The sequence below is a fragment of the Cervus canadensis genome, chromosome 18 (assembly GCF_019320065.1).
Source record: "Cervus canadensis isolate Bull #8, Minnesota chromosome 18, ASM1932006v1, whole genome shotgun sequence".
In the NCBI taxonomy this organism is placed as follows: Eukaryota; Metazoa; Chordata; class Mammalia; order Artiodactyla; family Cervidae; genus Cervus; species Cervus canadensis.
The window spans coordinates 28,872,267-28,894,781 of record NC_057403.1 but is presented as its reverse complement, the minus strand read 5'-3'; the positions used below and the strand labels follow the sequence as shown (position 1 = coordinate 28,894,781).

Sequence of the window (22,515 nt, the reverse complement as noted above, 5' to 3'; positions counted from 1 at the left end):
TCTCTCGCAGCTTACAAGGCTACAAGAGTATAGATTTCTGTGGCTGAAGCCCCCAGTCTGGGATATTTCGTTATGGCAGTGCCAGCAAACTACCATAGGGAAGCCAGAAGGCTGAGCAGTCCCCAGAAGCTCTCGGGGAGGCTGTGGCCACAAAGCACCAGGGCCTGAACTGCCCATGTCCTGAAAGCTGAACCAGAGTCCCATCAGGGTCAGAGCCAAGACCTCAGAGGCCAGAGAGAGGACGTGACAAGCCCAGCCCCCAGGTGAGCTCCAGCCACAGCTGTGTCGCCTGTCAGTAGGGGACTGTGTCTTCACAACAGAAGAGGGAAGCAGACCCCTCCCCGCCCCTACCCAGCCGGCCCCTGGCTGGCGTTCTGGCAACCCCCCTCCACGGCCACCCCAAGGAAGGGTGGCCGCTCTGAACCATCCAGACTGCAGCCTCGCGGAGATTCATTTCTTTCCTCTTCAAAGCATTACGGATTGATTGCCAAGTCTTGCTGTAAATCAAAAGAAAGTCACTACTCATTACCTACTTAGAATTCCCCGAGTTCTTCCTGGGAAACCATTTCTCAGCTGTTTGATCTCTGAGCCACCAGCACTATCTCCAGGCATGCCACCCATCACGGCAGCTACCAGACACTTTCTTCTTCCAGGCTCCTTTCTCAGCACCTGGATGAATTTTTACCTTTCTCCAGTTTCAAGAAGAGCTGCCAAGATAAATGATTCAAAGACTCCAGCTCGTGCTGAAAATATATGGACTGCGTAGAGCCTATTCAGAATAACCCCACGCTGGGGGAAACGGCTCCGACCACACTCTCATCCCACAGGTAGTGCTGGCAGGCGGGCCCCTGCACATTCCTTCCTGTGTCTTTTCACCTGCAGGACAGTGACACTTGTCCATCTGCAGCCAGCACCAGCTGCCCATGCCTCGGTCAAGCCCCTCCTACCCCTCAGCAGAATGTCACCCGTGGCCCTAGGGACATACACCAGCTGTGGCTAGTGGGAACAAGGAGGTAGCCCAATTTTCAAACTGTGAATGCAGGAGGACCCTCTTTCCCAAGTCCTGCAGCTGGTAACTCTTTCCCAAGAGACCCCTACCCATGAAAGGGCTGCTCACCACCCAGGGGGCAGGGCCCAGCTGATAGCAGCCTCCCCCACCCAGGGTGTCCATCTGCACAGCCACCAGCCCAGCTCTAGATCAAGCAGTCCAACCCCACTTCTCTTGCTGGGATGAACATCAAGACAAAGTAGAACAGAAGAAACAAGCCCAGCCAGGCCCCGACCCCAAAAGCTACCAGTGCCTGCCTGTGCAGGGGGCTGGATGGGCAGGAATGTCCACCAAGAAGCCATGATCAACCCAGGCTGGCGGGATAGGTACAGTGCGCCCAGCCCTGCCAGGACACCCAGGCCTCTGTGCTGCTCCTGAAGGTCAGGACATGAGAAGAGCCGCAGCCCAGGCCTGGACACAGGGGACTGCCACTCAGCAAGCGAGGGGACCCAAGGAGCAGTCAGGAGCGCAGCCCGGTGATGTGGGTGGGACACATTCAAGGAGGATGCCGGGGAGGGTGGGGTGGTGGGAAGCACAGGTGCAGGATGCTGGAGCAGAGGGGGATGAGGTGTGGCCGCCGCAGAGCTGGCCTTTCCAGCAAAACAGTGGAATTAACATAAACAAAGCCCGCTGAGTCTGGGGGCGGCGGTAACCACACCAGGTTCCTGCAGGTGCTGGCCGGGGGACACCAACCTTTTGCCCAGGGCCGTGACCAAGGGCACAGCCATCATCTTACTCTCCTTGGAGAAGCAAGGGACAGAGGGAACTTGAGTCCCGGCAGTGCAGTGGCTGAAGGAACCCAGGACACTCCACAGGGACAACAGGTGAGCCCAGACCCCTGACCTGAGGTCGATCACCAACACTGGACTTGGCCCCCAGTCGGGCAGTGGCAGCCTGGTTCCCGGACATCCTCATGTCCTCCAAGCCTCAAGCACAGCATGCGGAAAGTCCCAGGTCCATGGGAGCTGCAAGAGCCCATCTCCTGACCGTCCACCCAACCCTGCACTCTTCTTCCCCTGTTCTGGGGCAGCAGTGGGAGGAGAGGCCATGGCAGGCCTTTCCACAACCAGAGAAGGTCAGAGGTGCACCTGCCCACCCTCCAGGCCAGGGACCAAGGGGAGCCCTGGTGCAGGGCATAGGGTCTGGCCTGGCCCAGGGTGGGTGGAGGTGGGGGCACTCCTGCATGGCACCTGATGTTGGAACCTCTAAGCGGGAAAGTCTCTCTATGGTTCCACCATCAATTACCTCTGGGTTTTAAAAGCGCACAAGTCAGCTGGCAGATATGGGAACGGGCTTTCAGAGTTCCTGGATTAAACCCTTCATGACATCTACAGAATTCAGAGTTAGCAGGGAAAAACTCCCAGCCCAGAATAATTGCTCCCACAGGGAGCATCTTTCTGCACCAGAATGTAATAGGTCTGGATGAGAATATTCTAAAAACCGGCACCAAACCTTGCAGCAAAATCACAACTGTTTGCTTGTTTGGGGAGCCAAACCGAAATAATGGCTCCTGCAGGGTAATTTCTCACCAGACGCTCCTGAGACCCTGAGTGATTGTTCTGATCATCAGACCCAGGCAGCGAAGACTGCCCTCCAAGATGGGCCCCTGGCCTACACATAGCACCCCCTCCCCATCCCTATCTATCTGCCATGCGGTTCCTCCTATATGGAAAAGCAGAAAAGCTACTCCCGGGTGTGCTGAGGGCCAGGACCTGCTCAGAGGCCTAGGGGCACCTGACTGGTAACCTGTAAAGGAGTGAAGTTGACCAGAGATTTATACACAAAATATGAGAGTGGCCTTTTTTTTTTTCCCCATAGTGTTCCCATTTTTCTCAAAATACATGACCCCTTTGACTATCTTCTCTTTTCCTGTGTTTTTAGAGACACTGGTGCTTGAGAAATCTTTCTCAACTATGAAAGAACCAGTGGCATGAGAGCCATGAGAAAAGGTGGGGGCAGGGTCTGCCTTAGCGCTGGGGGAGGCAGCAGGACTCTGCCCTACTGGGCTGCTGCTCTGTGGGAGCTGCCGCCCAAGAATTAATTTCAATGTCTAGGGAAACCCAGAGAAGTTTCCTGATTTTTAATTGTTGAATTCAGTTCAGTTCAGTCACTCAGTCATGTCCAACCCTTTGTGACCCCATGGACTGAAGCACGCCGGGCCTCCCTGTCCATCACCAACTCCCGGAATTTACCCAAACTCATGTCCATTGAGTCAGTGATGCCATCCAACTATCTCATCCTCTGTCATCCCCTTCTCCTCCTGTCCTCAATCTTTCCCAGCATCAGGGTCTTTTCAAATGAGTCAGCTCTTCACATGAGGTGGCCAAAGTATTGGAATTTCAGCTTCAACATCAGTCCTTCCAATGAACACCCAGGACTGATCTCCTTTAGGATGGACTGGTTGGATCTCCTTGCAGTCCAAGGGACTCTCAAGAGTCTTCTCCAACACCACAATTGTTGAATTAGAATGACCAGAACAAGCCAAAAAATCTCACTGTGTGGGCTAAACTCACTCTGCCTATGCCCTGGGTCCGGCCCAAAGGGCCACCCACCAGTATACAACCTCTGGATTTGGTCTTGCTAGAAAAGAATGGGGACACCAAAGGTTCTAACCCCTCTCCTACAAGGCCTTAACCTGACAGAAGTTTCTGGAAACCCACAGGGGCTGCAGGCCAATCTCACCAGGGCCCCAGGGGGAGGCAGGCCAGCTCAGGGGGTACAGCCTAAACCAACTCCAGCAGTGACCAGGGCGGAAGCTGGCTGCACCCCCGGTGTGGCTCATGCCCTCCTCAGCACCTCTGAGTGGCTCATCTTGAAAGTGAATCCACAGGCAACCCTAACCTTCCTCCCCTTTTCTTCTGGGCCTGAGCCATTTCAACAGCACCCGGCATCCCAGAGTCAATCAGATGGTTTTCAGCTGTGCAGAAGGAGCCAGAAAGAATCTCTCCCTGTGGGAAACGGGAGGAAATTTAAAGCAAGTCCCGAGCCCATGTTTTTATGGGATCCACAAGGACAGCATATCTGAAGAGCCAGAGCCGACAGTCATGGATGGAGAAGGGGCCGTATTAGGGAGGGGCTCTCCAAGACCACAGAAATGGTGGCCAAGTTATAAAACGGGTGTATTTGGAAGGAGCAAAGCTTCTGGAAGGGGGTGGCAGGAAGTGAAAGGGAAGACAAGCCCCCAAACTTTCCACCAATGCAGAAGTGCAAGAGAAAAGATGAGAGCCCCAAGACAATGGCCAGTGACCCAATACCTGGGGAATGAAGGCCCTGAGGAGAAGAAAGGTTTCAGTGTTCAGATTAGACAGTCAGTTTCTAGACCATTCGGGAGATCGTAGGGTCGACCCTAGGCTTGTCTACACAGCTGCTGGCACCCAACGGGTCACCACGTTAGCTCCTGTTAACTAAGAAGAAAGGAAGCCACAGAAAGATGGGGGTGTGAAACCTGTCCAGGGTGACATGATAAATAATTCCATCACAAGTCTCAGATAACGTGACCTGGGGGATAAATGCCTGCGCCTGGGAAGTGACCATCAGGATAACAGACAGGAAATACACAGCGCGTGACACACTTACTTGAGAGTGTGTGGCCACTGCCTCCGGCCTGTCCTTGCTGGTGGCCCAGCTGCTCCTGACCCCACAGAGCCGCTGATGACATTGCCGGACCTGTCACCTGGATCACAGTCGACAGGCTGTGTCCTCCTCCACCTCGTCTGGTCTGTGTGCAGGTGTGACTGCTTCTTTGCTCGACCCTTCACTGGCCTAAGTCAGAACACACCTGACCGGAGTCCTGCCACTTGAGCTGTGCTGCCCTCTGCACACACACACACACACACACATACACGCACACGCCGCCTGGCTGGAGAGTGGTCAGTTAACACGAGGCCCACGCACACCTCTCCTCCAGGCGCTGCCTACAGGGCTCCCGCCCAGCTGGCGAGGCTGGCGGAACCGTGACTCCCGGAGTCCGGCAGAAGCACGGATCCTTGGGAAATATTGCTGCACTCAAGAATCCTGTAAGCGGGACTCCCCTGGTGGTCAGTGGTAAAGAGTCTGCCTGCCAATGCAGGAAATGTGGGTTCAATCCCTGATCCGGGAAGATCCCACATGTTGTGTAGCAACTAAGCCCGTGGGCCACAGCTATTGAGTCTGTGCTCTAGAGCCCGAGAGATGCAAATACTGAAGCCCTGCGCCCTAGGGTCCCCGCTCCGCAACAGGAGCCACCACAATGAGAAGTCTGTGTACCACAACTAGACAAAAGCCCACACAGCAACAAAGACCCAGCACAGCCAAAGAGAAATAAACAGAAAATTAAAAAAACAAAAAAGAATCCTGTAAGCATCGGGCAAGAAAATTAACAGCTCCCTAGAGAGGAGCAGCATATGATTTGCCTAAGGTCTTCAGCAACAATGGAGGGAATGTTTTCAAACAACAGAGATTCAATACCTGGGAAGCCATCCTTCACACAGGAGGCAAGGAAAGGATCTTCTGATGTTCAAGGTTAAACTAAATGCTTTAGAGCAGGGGTCCCCAACCTCCGAGATCTAATGCCTGATGATCTGAGGTGGAGCTGATTTAATAACAATAGAAATAAAGTGCCCAATACGTGTAATGTGCCTGAATCATCCCCAAACCATTCCCCCACCCTGGTCTGAAGAAAAATTCTTTTCCATGAAACTGGTCCCTCATGGCAGAAAGGTTGGGGACTGCTGCTTTAGAGGAAAGGGGGAACACAGGGCAAAATACGGGTCCACACTGGATTCAGTAACACAGTGACAACTAAATAACTATTAACATAATTAACTTTTTAACAGAGGTAGAAAATGGAGAGAAATACAGGTCATTTTTTCTTAATTTAAAGATAAATTCTACAATAAAAGTGGAATGCATAAAAAAGAACAAAGGAAATTTCACCAACTTTCCAAAGACAAAAAAATTGTTTTTCCCAAAGCCAGAACAGAAACCAGAATGTGCCAAAGGAGACTCTGATGAGAAACCAAACATATTAGTCATCACCACAGATGCCATTGGCTCTCCTAACACTTAGAGGGGCTCCATTTGGAACAGATAAACTGCAACCAATGAACAAAGTTTAAAATAAAGGAGTAAGCAAAGATATATTATGCAAATTTCACAAAGAAAACATTTAATAGCAAAACCAGTGTCAGTTAAAGTCAGATTTAAGACGAAAAGGATTAATTAGGTCAAAATGGTTCTTAAAAGCCATAAAAAGGTAAAATATCACAATAATGTCATAATCATCAACCTTTATGCATCAAACAACTTGGGGTGGAAATGAACAAAACAAAAGCTACTAAGAATCACAAAGAGAATCATAAAACCATTTCTCTTAATCTTAAATATAAAAAAATAAGGAAGGAGGCAGAGGATTGGAATAATATAAGAAATCTGATTTAATGTACACCAAAGTAAGTAATATACAAATAAAAAAAATAGTTTCTAGTATTCCATAAAATACTGACCAAAAAGATGTCTACAGAGTCCACAAAGAAAAATCTCAAAATTCACATAGACCACAATCTGTCGCTACAATGGTGATAAAACCAGAAACCAATAACAAAAAGTTAACAAATCACATTTACCTAAAAATGAAAAGAAATGCTTTTAGCTCATTTCTGGGGTTAAAACATGAGTGAATCAAAACCTCTTGGGATATGGTCAAGGCAGTATTTAAAAATATATTAGCTTAAATTCACATATTATTAAAGGAGAAAAAATTAAAAAATTAGATTCAACTAAACAAGTTAAAAGACGGATGTTCAAAACAAGGTCAGGAAGTGGAGGGAGAAAGGAATCAATAATGAAACTAGGAATCCATGAGTTAGACAAGCAAAACCAATAAATATGTTTAATATCTGATTTATGAAAATACCTATAAAACTGATACAATTTTAGCAGTGCTAATGAATAGAAAAAGAACAAGAATGTGAAAGGGAATACAACTACAGTTACAGAGAATTTGGGGGTGGGGCTGGGGGTGGGGGTGGGGGCCACGCCCTGTGGCTAGCAGGATCTTAGTTCCCCAATCAGGGATTGAACCTGGGCCCTGGCAGTGAAACCACCGTGTCTGAACCACTGGACCACCAGGGAATTCCCTAGAGAATGCAGTTTTTAAAATTAAGAGAATAAAACTGATAACTTGCTTCTAAGAAGTTCAAAATTCTTGATGAAAACAAAAACTTTCCAGGAAAATGTACTGTATTGACTTTAAGAGGGATAAAGTCAGAATAAAACATCATCTGTGAGAAACTTAAAAAGGTAGCAGAGAAATTCTCCCCAAAGAAACAATGGGTTCTGACAGCATCAAAAGACTTCTTTATACCTTCAAGGAGCAGACAGCCCCGATGCTTTCTAAATTGTTAAAAGTAGAGAGATTCCCAAATCATGATCTCAAAAAAACAACACAGCTAAAGAAAAAAAAAAGTAGACCTCAATCCCTGATTTTGGAACCTACATACAATCCTAGTAAAAGAATATCATCAAAACAACCATTATGATGCTCACTACCTACACTGTTCTATATAGTGTATACGTATCAACTCACCAAATCCTCCCAACCATCCTATGAAGTGCTATTATTATCCTTTCTTCCAGATGAGGAAACCGTGGCACAACTGTGACCCAAACCCAGGACACCAGTCTCTAGAGACCATGCCCTAATCACTGAAATACACTGCCTCCCCTTTCAGTCCTGCAGTTTATTAAAACAGGAATCCACCACAACAAAGTAAGGTATACCATCGGGATGCCAGGCTGGCTCTGCACTGGGAAGTCTGCTCACAAAATTCATCTAAGGGACACCCAGTGCCTGGTGTTGGTATCTGATACCATGCTCCAATAAAAGCAGCCAGCCAGGGCTTCTCCGAGAAATGGCTGATTTGAGGGATGGAGCAGGAAATATACAAGATGAGCCTGGAGCATCCTGCAGGGCCAGAAAGTAAGGAAGTACTCAAGACGCAAAATTATGGGGTATATCAGAGGGACAAAGGAGCCTGATGAAAGAATCCCCAATGGCCAAGTTGGAACAATTTAAGCAATAAAATAGTGTAATACTGGTTTATAACCCAAGGTACAAAACACATTATCTATGAATCCAAAAAGATAGAAGCAAATAAGCCATTGAATAAACAGGAAACAAGAGACAAATCTCCCCTACAGAAGAATTATAAACAGTGTATGTAGATAACTCCCCACCCAAGGAGACAGAGCATAACCCCCCTCTCCGTAAGCATGAGCCGCACACTGTGAATTCTTCTGAAGAAGGCAGTATAGCCAGGGGGAAAACAAGTATGCTTACAGTGGGAAGGCGTGACAAACACTACCTCAGTTAGGCAGTCAAGCTCAGTATCAGTGACGTCAGGCCACTAGCATGCGCTCTCACAATGATAAGATATAAAAGTGGCCCTTTACCTTTGGGGTCCTCCTCCCAGTGACACATACCTCCAGTCTAACCAGGAGGAAAATATCAGAAAAACTAAAACTGAGGGACGTTCTGCAAAATACCTGACCACTCAAAATTTTAGGCCACTGAAAACAGGGGAAGTTGTAGAAATTGCCACAAGCCAGGGGAGCCTAAATGTAACGTGGGATCCTGGAACAGAAGAAAGTTATTAGGTAAAAGCTAAGGAAGGAATTCCCTGGCGGTTCAGTAGTTAGGACTCAGGTCTTCCACTGCAGGGGGCACGGGTTCGATCCCTGGTCAGGGAACTAAGATCCCGCATGCTGCACTAGCACAAATAAAGAAAGAAATAAAAGATATTACGGAAATTGGAATACAGTATGGGCTTTCAATAATAATAATGTATCAACACTGCCCATTAGTTACGACAGTATATCACAAGCACATTAATGATAGGGGAAAAAGAGAACTGTCCGTAATATTCCTGTAACTTTTCTGTGATCTAAAACTGTTCTGAAGTTAAAAGTTTATTAACTGCTTAAAACACAGAGACAAAAGGCTGATAAAATTCAACATCCTTTCCTGATAAAATCTTAGTAAGCCAGGAAGAAAACACTACTTCCTTACACTGATGATAAATATTTATCAAAAATCAACAGTCAGCACCAGGTTCAATGGTGACATACTAGAGGCAAATCCATAAAGATGCCAACCAGCACTACTGTTATTTAATAGGTTCTCCAGGGGCAATTCCCCTGGCATGTGAAAGAAAATGCCTATTTCTGTTGGCTTTGCCCCCAAAAGCTCTAATTAGGGTTGCATCAACCAGGGTGCGTTATTTGCAGAAGCTGTTCCCTCCAGTTCTTGGCGAGCTTTCTGGCTGAATACCAAGCAGTCTAGTTTCTGTCCTGAAAGTGAACGTGTTAGTTGCTCAGTCGTGTCTGACTCTTTTCGACCCCATAGACTGTAGCCTACCAGGGTCCTCTGTCCATGGGATTTCCCAGGCAGGAATACCGGAGCAGGTTGCCATTCCCATCTCCAGAGGATCTTCCTGACCCAGGGATCTAACCAGCGTCTCCTGCATTGCAGGCAGATTCTTTACGGTCTGAGCCACTTACCAGACACTTGGTTTATGTCCTAAAGATGCCCATTTCTCAGCTATTTTTCAAGCAAAATGAGCTATCCAGGCTTCAAGCCACAGATCCCCACAGCCTTCCATCCTCAAAGCCCACCTACACTCCAGACACCGGACTCTGCAGAGCCTCACAGTTCCCCTCTCTGATACTGGGTGGCCCAGGGTGAGGTCAAGTCTGTTCAGAATTCCAGGAATTCTCCACCCAAGACAGCCCCGACTTCTCAGAAAGGGCTCAGCTTGAACACCAAGGCGCGCATGGCTGGTGGGGGGGCAGGACTCATGGACGGCCTTCCTGAGGGGTGCACCAAACAGATGGGGGTTTCCTGACCCCCTCGTGGTGGGCTGTGTGTGGTCCATCTCCAACAGCCGAGGAAGTGCTGGCAGGAAACCCGCAGCAGCCTCACACACACAAGGCAAAGAGCCGGTTTGGCCACACCAGACCTGGGGGTCTCAGCGGGCCAGGCCCAGCCTCGTCCCTCAAGGGGGTGGACGAGACTGAGTGAGGTCTGCTGTGGAGGGTGCGAGGTACTGCCCAGACGGCAGCCGGGCCCACGGAGAGGGCCCATTACACCTGTACTTACCTAGTGGCTCTAGTCTCAGAGGCTGCCTGGACCCAGGCCTGTCCCAGGGCCCCCGGCAAAAGTCTAGTACCTTCCCAGGGTAATAAACAGAGGGCAGTCTCACAGGGGCCCAAGCTTGTCCAGGCTGTGAGCACATTAGGTTGGATCACTCCAGGTGACATCTCCAGACCCTCCAGGAAAGTAGGAAGTAATAAGGGCCTCTGGGTGATGCGCATCACCGATGAAACCTGGATCTCCAGCAAGACCCATGGGGTGGCCAAAGACACACAGGGCCATGCCTGACCACCGTGCCGGGCAGGGAGAGCCCTGGGCAAGACCCAGAGCGAGAGGAGGACCATGAAGGCCCGAGAATCTAAGAGATGGCCCCTCCGGAGTTACAGGGCACCAGAAGGGACGGGCTGAGGAAGAAGAGGGCCACAGGCCGAAAGCGGGAGACACAGCTTCTGCAGATCTGAGAAGCTGGTCCAGACCAGTGAGGGCGGGGTGGCACTGCAGAGAGTTTGGGGTGGGGGGTTAACCGTGCAGGCGAGGCCTGGGTGGGAGAGACAGAACTCTCCACACCCGCCTACGCTCTCAGCGGCCACAATCACCATGGGTTCATGGGGTTGTACAGCTTCCTGTAAACTCTCCCACCTTCCAATTATCCTCACTGGAGTTACATTTTCTAATCCTCAGGAAAAACAAACAACATAGGCCTTGTTTAACAAGAACACAGCAAGGGTTTTTTGTGTTTTTTTTTTTTTTTTTTTGCAGCCTATTCCCTGGGGTGGGTAAACTGAAAGCTCAACCAGCAGATCCAGCAACACATGGCTTGGAGGGAATTCGTGTGTGAGTGTGTGGCGTGGCGTGTGGTATATGTGTGGTATGTGTGTGGGGGGTGGGGTGTGTGTGTGTGTATGATGGGATGTGTTTGTGAAAGAGTGCGGGTTGCAGTGCAAGTGAGTGTGAGAATACATGGTGGAGTGTGTGTGTGTGTGTGAGGTGTGTGATATATGATGTGAGAGCTGGGGTGTGTGTGACAAAATGTGTGGCAGAGTGTGCATGTGGTATGAGTGCTAGGTGTGTATGCATATGTGATGGGATGTGAGTTTGTGGAGCATATGGTGCGGTGTGTGTGTGAGTGTGTGTGTGTACGGTGTGAGTGGTGGGGAGTTTGTGAGAGGATGTGTTGCAGAGTATGTGATGGAGTATGTGTGTGCATGTGTGGGATATGTGGTGTGGGTAGTGGGGAATGTGTGTGTGGTGTAAGTGGTGGGGTGTTTGTGAGACAGGATGTGTGGTAGAGTGTGTGTATGTGTGTGTGTGTGATATGAATGGCGCGGTGTGTCTGCGTGACGTGTATGGGGGGGAGCCCCCCCTCCAGCCCTGGGGAGAAGCCCCTTAGGCCAGGTCCCGTCCCCCAACCCCCAGTCCGGGCCCAGTGGGCACACAGAACTATGACTTCCTCCCTCCGACGAAAGGGCAGGAAGAAGCGAGGCCACCCTGAGCCCAGAGTGGTCAAGCCGCGCAGCTGGTCACTACCAAACGACTGAAAGAGGAGAGGAGACTCTTACTGCGGGCTGCCGTCTGGGGCGGAGCACAGGGAAAATCAGGCCCTGACAGGGGGTCTCCACACAGGCTCGGGGGTCTGCGAAGACCCAGCCAGGGGAGGAGGACAACACGGTGCTTGTCCCTTGGAGCCCTCACAGACCCCTCTGCCTATTCAGTGACACCCACCACCCCCAGGGACGCTGCCGGGAAAGAGCCCGAAATGCCCCCATTCACCACTTGGAGAAAAAGAGAGCATAATTTCAATTAAGGTCCCAGACTGTCAAAAAACGTCAAGTTATTAATCTCCTCGTGGCAAATGTGAACCGGGACCTGCTTACACAGCCAATTGAGCGTGCTCTAAATTAGTGTTTGCAGGTAATTGATTCAGCTGCCAGCCCCACGCCGGCCGCTACAAGCTGGTGACGCCACTAACATTAAATAATATGGGGCGGTAAAGCGTGCTGCCTGACTGGGCCTGCAGTCAGATGCCGTTAGCGCCCGATTTACCCAAACATTAACGTCTCATCGGTTTAACACAATTTACGACACCTCAATTGCGGAAACTGATTTTCATTTCCTCTGGAACCCCGCTCACAGGCACAGTGCGGAGGAGGGGGGAGTCTTAATAAATGGCAGCGGGTCGCTTCCATTTTTCCACTGTGCCCTGAAGATTTTATGACAAACCTTTGATGATGAAACAAAACAAGAAGATGAGGCTTAGAACTAGGTCTCCTGGCCAGCAGCCCCTGTCTGGGTCTGAGCACCACTGTGCCGGGGGTGGTATGCCCTCCTCCCGGAAAGTCAGTCCCGTCTCCTCCCCCTTCAATCCTGACCTGCAAGAGTCCCTGTGCTTCTTGCCCTGAGTTCCCCCTTCCGTGGGGCTGGGGCTTGGCCATGCTCCCAGCAGAACGTCCAGAAGACTCTAGGGAGACTTCCAGCCCAGGGGTCAGTGGCCTGCAGGGGAATCGCTGCCCTGGACCATCCCGGGCATCAGTCCAGCCTGTGTAATGAGCACCACACCTCCTGGGGAACCTCCACCTGCTTCAGACACGATCTCACACTCCCAGTCAAGAGAAGAATGCTGAAGTTTACAGCCAGCTGAGACGACAGGAGAAAAGTAGTTCAGGACATTTTCTTTTCTTGCGTGCCCATCCATCTAACTCACCCACGTGTATTTCCTGACACCAACTGTGGGGCGGACGCTGCAGATTAATGAGATGGTGGGGCCTCCAAGGGGAAGTTCCTAGGCTCCAAGGACACAGGCCACAAAACAGCATCCCGGGCCACCTGGGCCATGACAGAGACGTGCCTGTGGGGAGAGCGAGCCTGAGGCAGAGGTGTGGGCCCCCCTCACCACTGAAGACTGAGTGGTGGCACGGGCAGTAGGGGGTGCCCTCCCATATCTGGCCAGAGACACCCCAAGATGTGGCGGTGTCCCAGGACAGTTCAGTTCAGTCGCTCAGTCATGTCTGACTCTCTGTGACCACATGGACTGCAGCACGCCAGGCTTCCGTATCCATCACCAACTCCCGGAGCTTATTCAAACTCATGTCCATCGAGTTGGTGATGCCATCCAACTGTCTCATCCTCTGTTGTCCCCTTCTCCTCCTACCTCCAGTCTTTCCCAGGACAACCACCCTTCCATTGCCTCTATTGGCTGGGGGGGGCGCGGGGGGCGACACCATCTGCTCCCCAGGGTCATTTGCCCTGCCTCTCCCCTCCTCCTTGCCCTTCAGGAACAGACTCCATCTCTTGTTCTCAACATATCTGCCTCAGCTTTTCTCCAAGAGGAAAACTGCCTCTACCCTCCACCCCAGTAACCCCCTGCTCCCAGGGTTCAGGGACCCACAGATCAGATGCCCTCCCCGCTCTGCCTGGCTGAGGCCGAGAGGGTAGGCACCACTTCCCAAGTGTATCCCTCACAGCCAGCCGCAGGGTGGGCACAGCACACTGTAGGTGCACAACAGTGTACCCACCTGGCACTTGAGCTGGATTAATGCCCCTCATCACCCTCAGGGCAGCTGCTTCTGGCCCAGAGCCTCAGCATCATTTCTCGGAGGGCCACCCCTGATATACAGAGGCGGCGGCAGTGGGGCCAGCCTGGGACGGGTGGGGGCGGGGGCAGTGGGGAGACCAAGCAGTGTGTAGACAAATGTAAGCTCTCCCCAGAGCTCAGCATGTCAAGAGGCTCTCCTTCAAATGACAGCCAAACACAACATGTAGATGCTGAATCCCAAACTCACACACACCAACTCGAAAAGGATAGCTTTAGACAATGTGACCTAGACACTTGTAATATTCAAGATGACTGTTAACTTACTCAGTGGTTACATGAGAAGGAAAAAAGTACCCTCATCCACTGAGACATCTGCTGGCGTATTTACAGGTGAGATGACTCCATGTCTGGGGTTTGGTTTTAAACACTCCAGCAAAACAAAACTAAACAAAAACCCTGATGGGGACTTGGAAGTTCATTATACTCTTCTGCAGTTGTTGCTGCTGTTGTTCAGTCACTAAGTCATGTCTGACTCTTTGGGACCCTTTGGACTGCAGCCCGCTGGGCTTCCCTGTCCTTCACTATTTCCTGGAGTGTGCTCAAATTCACGTCCACTGAGTCGGTGATGCTATCTAACCATCTCATCCTCTGCCGTCCTCTTCTCCTTTTGCCTTCTTTCCCAGCATCAGGTCTCTTCCAGTGAGTCTACTTGGGGAGTCTTTGAAATTTCTCATTAAAAGAAAAAAATGATCTCTATTGCCTGGGGTCAGGGAGTTAGGGAGCAGGAAGGAGGTATTTCAAGTGGCCGGCCCCTGACCCAGGGCCCACATCCATAGGAGTCCCAGAGCAGATACCATGTTGCAGCTGGAGACCATGGGGAGGCAAGAGTCCTCCTGTGGCAGGAGTGACAGGGCTGGGTCCTTGATGACTCACCAATTCTGTGCCCTCTCGTGGGAAGTCATAGCAGCGGGGCCTCTGAGGCCATGTTAACATCTTATCTCCCAGGATAAGAAGAGAGAAATACAGAGGACTCCTTTATAGGTTATTAGACTTTGAAAAAAAGATGCCTATCCCCCAAGCCCAGGATGACGATGACCATAAATGTCCACGATGCCCACAGCTGACTCAGTCTGCACCTCACCCTCATCCTGCACTGATGAGGTGGGCTGTCAGAATAGGCTAGGGGTGTGGAGGCAGGCCAACCCCGAGGGCACCCTGGGGTAGACTTGGGTCCTGCAAGGGGGTAAGGGGCACAACACTGAGCTCTTACAAGGCCAGGCAGCCCAGGATGGATGATACAGGGCAAAACATTTTTTTGTGCTCACAACATTTCTGACATCAAATAACTGGGTTTTCCACACTAAGTAATTCTCCAGTTCTCTGTGATACCTTCTGATACTGACTGCTGGAGTTAGTTGCAGACGACACAGATTAAGGGCTCCGTACCACAAAACTGGCCCCTCTGCAGGCACCAAGCCCAAGTCCGGGCCTCCTTTACTAAACTCTGACTGATCAGCCTAAAATCAGGGGTTCCCATCGAGCCTCGCCTTGGGTTTCACAGTCTGCTAGAATGGCTTGCAGAGCTCAGGAAAGCGCTTTACTTGCTACAACCACTTCATTATGAAGGATAAAACTCAGCAAGGGCTGAATGGAGAGCAGCACAGGGCCAGGTGTAGGGGGAAGGACGCAGAGCTTCCAAACCCTCCCCACGTTCGCCAACCTAGATGCTTTCCGAACTCTGTGGTTTAGGGCTTTTATGGAAGTGCCATTACCTCCTTAGATACACGACTGATTAAATCACAGCTAGAACTCAGTCTCAATCTCTAGTGCCTCTCTCCTCCCACTCTGAAGGTTCCTCATTAATATAAGGGGCTTCCCTGAGAGCTCAGTTGGTAAAGAATCTGGCTGCAATGCCGGAGATCCCGGTTCGATTCCCGGGTCAGGAAGATCTGCTGGAGAAGGGATAGGCTACCTAATCCAGTATTCTTGGGCTTCCCTGGTGGCTCAGCTGGTAAAGAATCTGCCTGCAATGCAGGAGACCTGGGTTTGATCCCTGGGTTGGGAAGATCCCCTGGAGAAGGGAAAGGCTAACCACTCCAGTGTTCTGGCCAGGAGAATTCCATGGACTGTGTAGTCCATGGGGTCACAGAGTTGGACATGACGGAGCAACTTTCACACTCACTCACTCATTAGTATAAACTCAGGTGTGATGGAAAGGGGCTCATTGTAAATAATCATATGCTCCTCTCTATGAGGGGATTTCAAAGGTTTTATAAGCTCTGTGCCAGGAACTGGTGGTAGAGACAAAACATGCATTTTTTATTACGTCACTCATGGAAAAATGGCAGCCTCTTCAGTGTCCTCTCTCCACAGGATGGGGGCTCCCAGGTGGTGTGGTCACGAGTGGGAGACTTGGGAATGGGGGCTTCCTTCCCCAGGAGGTGGGTGGGAGGGCAGCCACTGGGGCAGCTTGGGGCTGACTGCAGGGCTTCTTCATGCCCTGGGGAGCAGCCTGCTGATCCCAGGGTCCTAGAGTGGGGCTGAGGAACTGGCCGGGCCACACCCAGGATAGTGAGGCAGCCCCCGCCCCACCTCAAGGCCCCCGGGTGGCAATGGACTCAGCCTAATTGGAGCCACAGGACGACAGAGCTCTCCAGAACGCTTTATGAGCCACTTAACCATCCCTCGACCCAGTCGTCCAAGCACAGCAGACATAATGGCAGTGTTTACACATAAAAATGGCAAGCTGTTTTACTATCGGCTTTCAGAGTCACAATAGCAGCTATTTGGTAAAGTTTCCCACAAATGGCAGAAAGTCCAAGAGTGGAATGCTGGGGCACTAAACCACCCTGAAAAGTAATCAAAGACCATTACCATCAAACACTCTGCCAAGAGGCAGGGAGGTGGCCCCAGTCAGGAGAGAAATCCTCTCTGCCCACGACGTCGAGTCTGCCCCTAATCCCCACTCAATCTGTGCACTGGCCGCCGCGCCTCATCTGTTACTCGCTCGGGGAGCATCAATTACTGCTTTTTACATTTTAATCTTTACCCAGAGAAACACGGCAGCTTACCTTTCCATCTCATATTCTTTCATTCCCACTTTTACAGCCTTCATTACCTGGAGGACGGATATTAAGCAAAGACATTTGTATTAAGGAGATAAGTAACACTGCCTTATAAATAATGTATAGCACTTTTTTCCAAAGAATCTCTTCTTGAAAAAAAAAAGAAAGATACGTGCACACAGCGGTGCAGAAATGTGACAAATTAGAACTTTTTTTTTTTAAAGCTCCAAAGTCATATAGTTTATTTAAACCACTCCGGAGCACTTCTATTCAGCAGTCAATAAACACCTCGGCAGGCGAGTGAAGATTTAACCAAGATGTGTCGGGTGAATACTTAATGCTCAGAAGGCCATGGCAACTATCCTAGAAGGTTTCCCTCCTTATAAAACACAGACAACATGAACTGGGACAACAGAGTCTGTTGCTCCCAATGATCCCCATCCGTCTCCTGACACAAGGCTACAAAGGTCAGTGAGCAGGTACCAGGCTAGTCCACTCAACCAGACTCATTTTGGGAAATAAGCTTCCTTCGGGTAAAGTGGAAAGGTTTGGGAAAAAACCATGTGAGTGTGTTTTCAGAAAATGTATGATGGTAATAAATGTGCTTGATTCGTGAGTAAGGACCACAGATTATTTTTTTGTAACAGGCTTTATTTATTTATTTAAACTTGGCCACAGCCTGTGGCATGTGGGATCTTAGTTCCTCGAACACGGAGCGAACTCACACCCCCTGCATTGGAAGGTGGTCTCTTAACCACCGGACCACCAGGAAAGTCCGGAGGACCACAGATTCTTTCAAAGGAGCTGGGACGGCCAGGATGCCAGGAGGGAGAGTCCTATTCTCCCAGAAGGGGGTACCTCTTGTTAGGAAATTCCCTGAGAGGGGGGGTCTTAAGGTGAGAAACTGGGGCAGAGCCTCTGTCCTGCAGGTCCTGTGCCCACTGGGGAACAGTAAGGAGCCAGCACTGTGCATCCGGCCTGCAGAGGCACTTCCTGCCTGCTGGCGTGGCCTGGGGACCAGTGCCACTCTCGACACTCCCCTCTCCATCTCGTCCATCCTCCCCTCGTCCATCTCCACACTCCCCTCTCGGCCCACACAGAGCAAGGCTGCTTCCCTGGCCCTCCCGGAATGGCAGATCCCACGAGCCAGCGCCCAGCTTACCTCCCGGTGGGCCTCACTGGAGATTTTATTGGTGTAGCGCAAAACCTCCAGCTCCATGTCCGTCTTGAAGACCCGGCTGCAGAGAGGAGAGAAACAAAGCAGCAAGTCAGTGACTTCCAGTGGGAGCTGGCCGACCCCTCCAGGGAGACCCTGCACTACACCCAGCACCGCCTGACAAGGAGCCTGGTGCTGCAGATGGGCTGCCTGGGTGTGGGGGTGGGCAGGGGATGGGCCGCCAAGCCTCAGCAATAATAAGCTGAGCTAGGCATGGCCCTGGAGACCCAGCGCCAGCCTCAGGAGCGTGGGCTGTTTCCAGTGATGAGATTGGGAAGCCACTGTGGGTGGTAGAAGCCCAGATTCTGTGGCCAGAGACAGCTTGCCTCACCAGGACTCAGCTTCCTCATCCATTAAATGGGAATATGGCTACATGGTAACACTGCACGCATGCGTGCTAAGTTGCTTCAGTCATGTTTGACTCTTTGCGATCCTATGGGCCGTAGCCTGCCAGGCTCCTCTGTCCACAGCGTTCTCCAGGCAAGAATATTAGAGTGGGTTGAAGTGCCCTCCTCCAGCACAGCAAGGCTGCTGGACCTGAATCTTAAGTGTGCTGACTCCCAGCGCTCTGCTCAGATGGCTGAAGAGTTCTCCCATTTCCTCCTCACCTAGCCCACAGGTCAGGGAGCCTTAGAAAACCATGTGACTCAGGCCCCTAGCATGAGACAGGGTCATGGTGGGAACAGGGACGGGGCGAGCAATGCAACCAAGACACCCTGCCATCCCCTCAAGGCTCAACTGTGCCTCCTGCCAGCTGCACTCCAGGGGGGTCCTCCCAATAAACTCATGTTAGTTTGCCCAAATCTGGTTCGGTTTCTGGTCTCTGCAATCAATCACAAGCCTAAGTCAGACTCCTGTAGAGAAGCTAAATAAATATTCATTTTCTACCTCTACTCATTTGAAATAAGCAACTGTAGGTCACGAGCATTTAGACAGCAGCCCGGCCCAGCCCTCATGTGCATGGAGTCCTCGGTGCATCCCTGACGGCCAAGTCTGCTCCCTTTATGAAAGGTGACCCGGCTTCACGAAAGGGCCCACATGGCCACCCCTCCTCTCACAATGGGAACATGCTCAAGCCCCCTCAAGATAAGCACGGTAGGGGACTTCCCGGTGGCCCAAGGGTTAAGAATCTGCCTTCCAATGCATGGGACACGGGTTCCATCCTTGGTGGGGGTACTAAGATCCCACATGCTGCAAAGCAGCTAAGCCTGTGCGCCACAACTAGAGTCCATGCACCACAACTAAGGAGTCTGTGCACCGCAACTAGAGAGTCCGTGTGCTGCAATGAAAGATCCCTTGTGCTGCAACTGAGACCCAACAGGGCCAAAAACAAGATCAGCAGAGCATACTGTCATGGTGATAGATTAACGCCTGCTCCTCCATCCAGAGTGCACCTGCGTCTAAGCACTGTCCTCCCCTAAAGCCTGGTGGCTCTGAGCTAGTCTCAGCCAAGGTGGCCGAGGATGGCATGGAGCACCCGTCTCCACCAGATGCAATCCCCAACACACTCTGTCTCCATGGTGCCCAGCTGGACAGCCTCCAGCCATTTAACACCAGGAAGGAAGGAAGGCATTAGACAGCACAGGCACACCTTTCTAAGTCTATAAAACCTTCTGGGGGAAAGATCAACCACCCACCCACTGAGATTCTGTCCAAACAAACACGTCTTCTTTGCCGAGAACCAGACCTGGAAGTCTCAGCCTGCTCTTTATCATCATAAAGGTACTCCGGCTCCTTCTCCGGGTGCTGTGAGCACTGCCACAGGAGGAACCAAAAGCTGGTTCCTGTGCCCTGGAGGCTGAGGTCCAAATCCACTCGCAGGATAGCCTAGCGGCCCCTGGTGCTTTAATCTGCCTACTTAGCACCAGCCCTAAGATCTGTGAGGGGGAGCAGACCTCTCTATTCTCCGATGCAGTGATGACAACGGTGACAACACCCGTGGGGACCAGGCGCAGGCTGCCCAGCCTCTGACGCTCCGCCTCTCTCTTCAGCCTGGTCCAGTGCTCTAGCCACACTCTTGCTGCCACTTAAACCCCTAGGCCCTGCGCCCTTCCATCAGCAGGGGCTTGGCCAAAGCCCCAAGAGGCACGAAGCCAAGCCCAGGCCTGCGTGTGTAGGACAGGACGGCTGAACGGAAACCACTCGGCCGGCGGGCAGACGGCAGCACCGCCACCGGCCTCCAATGCTCCCGCTCTGCCAGGACTCACAGCAGAGCGAGCAGGCTGCTCTCGACTTCCCCCACCAGGGAGGCCTCCCAGGGCTCCTTCTCACACGAAGGAACTCACCTCCTGCCTCCTGGGGACCGCGGAAGCCGGCAGGCAGGTGTGCTCTCACCTCTCTGAACTCCCAAGCCCTCCCCCGAAAACCATTCCCCAACCTGGTACAAGGGAAGGCGTGCCCTCTTACCAGTGGGGCTCAGCCCCCCAACATGCACACCTGGGCTCCGCACCTGCTGCTCTTCCTGGAAGCTCCATGACCGCTCACCTCCTCCTCTGGCCAAGCTTTCTCCCCAACTCCTGGCCCCGTTTCCAGAAAGGAAACCCGGACAGTCCTTGCCCTGGGAGAAGAGCTTTTACGAGCCTCTTCCCTGGCTTCTCCCTTACCTTCTCCCCTCTCCTTGTCTCCTTCGGCCCCCACCACTCTCCCAGCTCCCCCACCACCAATGTGTGGGCCCTCCTGAAAGCAAGAGGCACCATGACGCCTGCCTCCACTGGCCCATCCTCAGCCACCTCACCTCCTCCATCTCTCTTGGGTCCTCCCCTCCCTGCACCCCCCACCCTGAGCTTTGCCGCACAACCTGCTTCCAAACCCCTGGCTCAGATATAGGCCTCTCAGCTGCATTCTACCTGCAGGACTCCCGAGGCACCCCCAGCTCAGCAGGGAAGAGACTCCCATCCTTCCTTGAGCTCCCACCTCCAGCCACAGCTCCCCATCCCCACTGCCTAATACACAGACCTGGGCGACCTCTCTCTCATCTGTTCATCACTCCCACATCCAACTGATGACCAGGGGCTGTGATCCCACCTCCGCACCCTCTCATGCCTCCCCTTTCTCTTTGCCCCACCGCCCCCAGCCTGGACCACCTCTCCTGGCTCTTCTGGCCTCCAGCCCCGTCTGCTTCCTGGACCACAGCTGTGGCTCTTCAGGCAAATATGACCAGGCATTCCCCGGCTTAAAACCTTTAGTAGTCCCTAGATGTCCAGATGAAGTTAAGACAAGGACCTATGCTCAATATTTTGTAATAACCTATAAGGGAATATTTGTGTGTGAAAAATAACTGGATCACTGTGCTGCATGCCTGAAACTAATATGACACTGTAAATCAACTATTGTTGCTCAGTCACTCAGTCGTGTCCGACTCTTTGTGGCCCTATGGACTGCAGCATGCCAGGCTTCCCTGTCCTTCACCATCTCCCAGAGTTCGCTCAAACTCATGTCCGTTGAGTCAGTGATGCCATCCAACCATCTCGTCCTCTGTCGTCCCCTTCTCCTCCTGCCTTCAGTCCTTCCCAGCATCAGGGTCTACTTCAGTTAAAAACCACAACAACAACCCTATCTTGGGACCCTGAGGCTCTCCAGGGCCCACCTGACCTATCTCCATCACTTAGCTGCAGCCTCTTCCCCCGTCCCCCACCAGGGACCCCTCTGCCTGGAACTGATTTTTGCCGTTTCATTCTCTGGCTTCCACCTGAAATGCGCCTTTCTCAGGGCTGGCTCCATCCAGTCCCTCACCAGGCAAAATCCCCTCCCTCTATTCCCTGTGCAGTAAGCGATCAGGCTTGTAGTTTCTTTTTCATTTAAGTCTCCCGCCCACGGTCCCTGAGAGAAGGTTCCCAGAGCCAAAACAGTACCTGGCCCTGAGCAGACAGACAGGACCTGGGCATTGAAACCAAAGCTGGAAAACACCTCACTTCCAACCAGGAGAGAGAATGGCGCATCTCAAAAAGAAAAAGAGGCCTCCCCACTCTTGCCCACCCTGGGTTGTTCCCTAGGTCAGTGTGGGATGTTGCATAGCCTGGCAGATCCGGGGCAGGATGGGGAAACACAGCCTCCCCAGGCCTCAGCAGCCTTACCCTGCCCCACCACTGCCCGCCCCCCACCACACAGGTAGGAAGAGGCAGCCCCAGTGATTGAGCCCCAGGAGCCCACCTCACAGGCTCTTATACTCACTTGCCAGCATACATACCTCCCAGGCTCTCCACTCCCCTCCTCTCTGCAGCCTGGACACCCTCAGTCTTGAAATAAGCAGGGAAGAGGCTCCACCAGCCAAGGAGAGAGGGCTCTGGGAGCCCAAAACCATGCCCCCTCCCATCAGAGCTGATAAGCATGTCGAGCTATCTGAGGCCCAGAGTCCTGTTTTCTTTTCTAATTTTACTTTGGGGAAGATGACAAACTCGACCTCTAGCTGATCTACTCAGGACTTATATTTTTAGTCATGTCAAAAAAAAAATCAAACAGAACCAGGGTGAACTGTCCCGAGAAGGCAGTTCTCCAGTGAAGCCAGCCTGGCTGAGCCCAGGCCTG

At 51.7% G+C, this 22,515-nt stretch overlaps 1 protein-coding gene across 1 annotated transcript in view; it reads right to left on the bottom strand.

The window, feature by feature from the left end:
- Nucleotides 1-22,515, bottom strand: part of PEPD (peptidase D) — a 117,884-nt gene that overhangs the window by 55,739 nt on the left and 39,630 nt on the right. The window contains exons 8-9 of the mRNA XM_043437544.1: nt 17,938-18,013; nt 16,782-16,828 (exon numbers count right to left, since the gene is read on the bottom strand). Of these exons, the coding sequence (XP_043293479.1) occupies nt 16,782-16,828; nt 17,938-18,013 (123 nt within the window). The remainder of the gene's footprint in view (nt 1-16,781; nt 16,829-17,937; nt 18,014-22,515) is intronic.